At 58.5% G+C, this 6,376-nt stretch overlaps 1 protein-coding gene across 1 annotated transcript in view; it reads right to left on the reverse strand.

Moving 5' to 3' along the window:
• The window catches only part of INSYN1 (inhibitory synaptic factor 1), a 115,812-nt gene extending 110,019 nt beyond the window's left edge, over positions 1 to 5,793 (reverse strand). Inside the window, exons 1-2 of the mRNA XM_044980084.1 lie at positions 5,036 to 5,793; positions 3,646 to 4,474 (exon numbers count right to left, since the gene is read on the reverse strand). Of these exons, the coding sequence (XP_044836019.1) occupies positions 3,646 to 3,804 (159 nt within the window). The 5' untranslated portion in view covers positions 3,805 to 4,474; positions 5,036 to 5,793. The remainder of the gene's footprint in view (positions 1 to 3,645; positions 4,475 to 5,035) is intronic.
• Positions 5,794 to 6,376: the final 583 nt, after the last annotated feature.

Consider the following 6,376-nt stretch of genomic DNA (forward strand, 5'->3'; position numbering starts at 1 on the left):
TCACCATCTAAGGGCCAGATCCTCAGCTGGTGTAAACCAGCAAAAGGCTGTGGGAATCAACAGAGCTACACTGATTTACACCAGCTGAGAATCTGGCCTTGAGATTTTAGCAGACCCTATTGATGCACCACCCAGTTTGTGACATCAGAGCACTTGCTTCCTGCCCGGCCTGATAGATGCAGGCCTGCCACTTGGACAAACCAGCCAAGGGAGGTTGGAAATAACTTGCATCCATGGCAAAATTCACTTGTATGGGGGACAGGAGAATTGTTGGCCTGAGGGTTAGGTGCGGGCCTCCTGGATCCTTTGATTTCAGGGTTTCTCTATGAGATTTGCTGCATTCTACAATTTTATGCCAACTCCCAATTAATTCTCCCTCTCCCCAAATCATTAAGTTTCTCTCTTTCTGCTGCAAAGATCCAGTCTTCACAATGCCAAACTGGCAGGCTGCTACTCTCGTCACCCAGGGCAGCATGCAGCAAACTGTAGCTAAACATTCAATCGGATTCATCAGATCAACCTTAAGGAAGTAATGCCTATTTGTATCATTTAAGAACAGGGAATGTGTCTCCTCTTTCCACCCCCTTTTCTTTAAAGAAGGCAAGGAAATTAAATGTAAAAAAATGACCCGACTGCAGCACTTAACAGTCCAAAGAACAGCAAGTCATAACATCCAGTGGGGAACCCAAACAACACTAGCTCTACTACACTGTTCACACAGGTGCAATGTCTAGGGCCTGGTCTACACTAGGCGTTTAAACCGGTTTTAGGAGCGTAAAACCGATTTAACGCCACACCCGTCCACACTGAGAGGCCCTTTATATCGGTATAAAGGGCTCTTTAAACCGGTTTCTGTACTCCTCCCTAACGAGAGGAGTAGCGCTAATATCGGTATTACCATATCGGATTAGGGTTAGTGTGGCCGCAGATCAACGGTATTGGCCTCCGGGCGGTATCCCACAGTGCACCACTGACCGCTCTGGACAGCAATCTGAACTCGGATGCAGTGTCCAGGTAGACAGGAAAAGCCCCGCGAACTTTTGAATATTTCCTGTTTGCCCAGCGTGGAGCTCCGATCAGCACGGGTGGCGATGCAGTTAAAAATCAAAATAAAGAAAGAGCTCCCGCATGGACCATGCGGATGTGATCGCTGTAAGGGCAGGCAAATCTGTTCTATCAGCGCTCCGTTACAGAAGACGAAATTCAAAATCATTTAAAAAAAATCTCCAGACAGACGCCATAGCAGGGGCTCAGCGCACTGCTGCGTGACAAGCGTAACGGAAAGCCAAAGAATCAAATGGACACTCATGGACTGGAGGACTCAAGCTATCCCACAGTTCCTGCAGTCTCCGAAAAGTATTTGCATTCTTGGCTGAGCTCCAAATGCTTCTAGGGTCAAACACAGTGTCCGCAGTGGGTCAGGGCATAGCTCGGCAATCTACGCACCCCCCCCACCCACCCCCAGAAGTGAAAGGGAAAACAATCCTCTCTTGACTCTTTTACATGTCACCCTATCTTTACTGAATGCTGCAGATAGATGCGATGCTGCAGCACTCAACGCCAATATCCTTGCTCCCCCCACCCCCGCCATGGGTGGCTGATGGTACAAAATGACTGGTACCCGTCCTCATCATCAGCCTATTGGCACATGGGGCAGTGCAAAAGGACTGGTAACCATGCTGACTAGCATCGATAAGGTCAATCAAGGGTGCCTGGTCCTAATTTTTCCTGGTAGATGGTACAATATGGCTGATAACCATTGTCATCATAGCAGCAGGGGGCTGAGCTCCATCAGCCCCCACCCTTCATGTGTAAAGAAAAGATTCAATTGCCCCTGGACTAGCAGAGGGATGCTGGGCTCCTCTCCTCCACACTCCTTACTGTCCTGTCTGGACTATCATAGCAGCTGGAGGCTGCCTTCCACTCATTTCTCACTAACAAGTCACTGTGTCTTCTTCCTGCATTCTTTATTACTTCATCACACAAGTGGGGGGACAATGCTACGGTAGCCCAGGAAGGCTGGGGGAAGAACGGAATCAACAGGTGGGGTTGTTGCAGGAGCACCCCCTGTGAATAGCATACAGCTCATAATTTCTGCTGGATCTGACACAGAGCAGCTGTGCTCTCTGGTTCTATGATACAGTGGTTCTCTAGTACACTTGCCCAAATTCTAGACAGGACTGATTCTATTTTTAGATATCAAAAAGGAGGGATTGACTCAGGGAGTCATTCCCAATTTTGGCTTTTGTGCCCCTGGCTAAGAGCAGCCAGGGGCACTTATGACAGCAACAGATGGTGCAGTGCAAAAGGACTGGTAACCATGATCATCTTTTTACCAATTTATGGATTGGTAGATGGTACAGTATGGCTGGTAACCATCTCTGCTGTCATGCAAAAGCAAAAGCATGCTGCTGTGTAGCGCTGCTGAATCGCCTCTGTCAGCGGCATCTAGTACACATACGGTGACAGGCACAAAAGGCAAAACAGGCTCCATGATTGCCATGCTATGGCATCTGCCAGGGCAATCCAGGGAAAAAAGCCGCGAAATGCTTGTTTGCCGTTGCTTTCCCAGAGGAAGGAGTGACTGACGACATTTACCCAGACCCACCCGCGACAATGATTTTTGCCCCATCAGGCACTGGGATCTCAACCTGGAAATTCCAAGGGGCGGGGGAGGCTGCGGGAACTATGGGATAGCTACGGAATAGCTACCCACAGTGCAATGCTCCAGAAATCGACGCTAGCCTCGGACCGTGGACGCACACCACCGATTTAATGTGTTTAGTGTGGCCGCGCGCACTCGATTTTATACAATCTGTTTTACAAAACCGGTTTATGCAAATTTGGAATAGTCCCATAGTGTAGACGTACCCTAGGTTACTTCTGTGATTCACAGGCACAGCTTGGTATATTAGGACCTGATCCACACGGGGTCCTACTGAACCCAATCCACTAGGGATCAGATGCCCTTAGCGCTACACTGGGCCTGAGTCTATGTGGCGCTGGGCAGCCCATGGCATTGAAGTCAATGGAGTCAAGGGCAATCGGGAGCCCTTCTTGCTTCTTGGAAATCATCCACCATAAATACAAAACAGGCACAGGTGGCCATGCTAAGGGCACTGCTGGGACTGAGCTATTGCATTCGCTCATTTGGGGGGCATCACCTCTTCTGTGAAAGGCTATCCTGAACCTGGAGATAGAGGAAGGCACAGAAATGGGGGCCGGATTTCCACTGACATGGTGTGTGGGGGGGTCATGGACTTCTCTGCCAAAGAGTGCAAATCAGACAGCAGTCAGGATATGCACTGGTGATTTGACTGTCTGGGGTTCAGGGCAATAGGGGAATCTAATTTGCTCCCTACACACACACACAAGCTGTACCCACAATAGGGCCAGGGAGACACACACACTGTACCCACAATAGAGGAGGGGATGGACACACACACACACACAGGCTGCACTAACAATAGGGGCGGGGGAGGCAGCAGACAGACACACAGTACCACACACACAGGCTGTGCCCACAACGGTTTGCTTCTCCGAACCAGCCCTGCTCCATGAGGGGAATTCTTTAGGCATGGCAAAGCCTGGAAGTTTGGCCCGCTTTGGGGCTCCCCATGGCGCTCCCGCCCCAGCGGCGCTCACCTCCCGGAGCTCCTTGGCTACCTCCTTGAGCTCCTGCAGGATTCCCTCCAGCTGCCCGATCACCATTTTCATGCGGCACCTGATCCGCTCTCTCTCGCTGCTGCTACCGCCGGCGGGGTCTTCACTGGGCTGCGTGTCCTGCGAGCCCCCGGAGCTCATCCTTCACAAGCTGCCTGGGCGCCCGGCGCTGTCCATGCTGCTCTCCCCCAGCCTGGCCTTGCCTCCGCGGAGCCCCTCTAGGCCGGGGAGAGCTCACCATCTTAACGTCCCACGCGCCAGAGAGCCGCAGCCGCGCTCTGCCTCCCGCCGCTCTCCGCACCGGCCGCTCACAGCAGCGGGGCGCGGGGCAAGACTAAGCGAGCTCCGCGCCGGGGACCCAGCCGCATGGCCATGGGACTGTAGCGCTGCCCGGGTGCAGGGAGCCGCCTTCAGCCGATGGCCGTGGGAGATCCACTGGCAGACGGGCCCAGAGCGATCCTTTCCCTGCTCCCGGCTAGCGAGAGAGGGCGGGCACTGCCCGTCTGCCCGGGGCTCGCCGGCTCGCCGGAGAGGGCATAGCTCCGGATGTCCCGCAGACACTGGAAGCAGCGCCGCCTCTTCCACCTGCTCAGCCTCCCCGCCTCGCTTGTGCCGCGCACGGAGCCCCCCTGGGCCGGTTCCGGGCACGGCGGCCACCTGTCCGGGCGAGCTTCGCCCACTTGGCTCAAGGGCAGCGAACGATGATTCTGGGATATTCGCAGCGGGGCGAGCTCGGAAAACGCCTCGCAAGATCCACGGAGACTTCCACGGCTGGGGCGGGTGTCCTGGGGCTCGGGGGTCCGCCGGCCTCCTGCGGAGAGAGACCAGCAGCGCGTCACGGTGCGAGCCGGACAGGGGCCCCGAGGGCCGGGCTGGCCCTTGGCTGTGCGGGGCGGGACAGCTTCGCCCCATCCATCCCTGCCAGAGCCAGCGGAGCGCCCGGAGCCCAGCCCCCGAGCCAGAACCCCGGGGCGCCAGCCTCCGAGCCAGGATCGCAAGGGTCCCCCCTCCCATCCCCGACCCTTTTTTTCCTGAGTGGGGGGAGGTGACCCGGATTTGGAGCCGGCTCCGCACGGATTGTTCGTGTCAGCAAAAGGAACCAGTCCCCCTTCCCCCGCCCCCGGGACTCCCTCCATGCCCTGCTCCTCCTAGCGCCGTATCCAGCCACGAGCCCCCATCGCTGGGGGAGGTTAAACGAGGAGGCTGCACCCCAGTTTCTGGCTGCCGGCTCTGCGCGCAGCTGGGGCGCCGCACCAGTGTAACGACACAACACCGGCCTGTCAAACGCCGCCGGGCCGGCGGCTCTGCTACAGCAAAGTTTATTTATCAGCCACCCCGCGAGAGCCACAAGCCACGGAAACCAGCCACTTACTAGCCCAGCTGCGAGCAAAACCGGTCCGGCTCTCCCGTTTCCAGCGCAGGGGCTCCGGCTGCGGCTGCCCCGGGGTCACCAGGGCCAACTCCGCGGCTCCTCCTGGCTGCCGCTCCCGGGAGATGCCATCCTGATCTGTCCCCTCCTCGCCCCCTGGAGTAGAGCCTGCCGGCGGGCAGGAAACGCGAACAGGGGAGACGGGCGGGGGAGGGGAGCGCCCTGTTGTTATTCTGGCTGGATCGCCGCGAGTGGAGGAGCGGAACCTGCTCACAGGAGGAGGGGAGCTGCCACGCCGTGTGCGGGGGAGGCGGCCGCGCTCCCCCAGTCGCCAGCGCCGCGGTGCAGTGCCACTCGTCCGCCTTCGCTCCGGTGGCCCATCGTGCGCACTGAGGCCCCGGGCCGCTCCACAGGTGCCAGGGTCTCCGGCCGACACACCGCCCTCATGGGGGCCCCGCGGCTCGCCGGAGCTAGTGGGCTGGGCACGGCAGCAGCGGCAGCTCCTTGAGCGCGAGGCTCGGCCCCAGGCTGGGCTGCTGGCGGGGGGGCGCCGGAGCTGCCCACATGGCGGGGGGCCCAGCGGCTGGCTCGGCGGCGAGCGGCTCAGATCCCGCCCTCTCGCCTGCCCCGGGAGGCTGCTGCCCGGCCTCTCGCGCCCGGCTCCGCGCGGGCAGGGGCGGCCATGGAGGGAGCTGCAGTGGGAGCGCGCCGCGCGTCCTGCCTGGAGCCGGGCTGGTGCCGCCTGCAGCCCGCGGCCGGTGCTCCGCGCACGGGCGTGTGGCTGGTGCTGTCAGCGAGGGGGCAGAGCCAGGCAAAGCAGCCGGCGCTTAAAGGGGCAGAGCGCGCCTGGCCGCCTGCGGCGGAGGGGCAGCGCCCGACTCTGCCAGGCGAGAACCCCTCCAGTCCCCGGCTGGCTGCAGGGCTGGTCAGCTCCAGCTGGGCCACTGCGCAACGGAGGGCGGTGGCATTTGACAGGCAGGAAACTGAGGCATACAGAGGGGCAGAACCATGCCGCGTCCCCCCGCGGCCAATGGTAGAGCTGGGACTATAGCCCCTGTCTGCGCTGCCCGAAGGCATCTTGTCTGGTGGGCTGCACACAGGCCTGCTTGACAGGAATACCTGGAGCCTAATTCTGCCTCTGCTACAAACTGGTAGCATGGCCTTGTGGCAAGTCACATTCACTGCCTCAGTTTCCCCATGTGTACCACCGGACCCAACTCACCAGTTACATGGTGCTTCATGAATTAATGAACATTCCCAGGGCAAATCCCCACCCGGCTGTGGCCACCCAAGGCCTTGCTCTTCCCCTGCAAAGAAGCCACGTAACAGCAGCCTCTTGTGGCC

Source organism: Mauremys mutica, chromosome 11 (genome assembly GCF_020497125.1).
Source record: "Mauremys mutica isolate MM-2020 ecotype Southern chromosome 11, ASM2049712v1, whole genome shotgun sequence".
In the NCBI taxonomy this organism is placed as follows: domain Eukaryota; kingdom Metazoa; phylum Chordata; order Testudines; family Geoemydidae; genus Mauremys; species Mauremys mutica.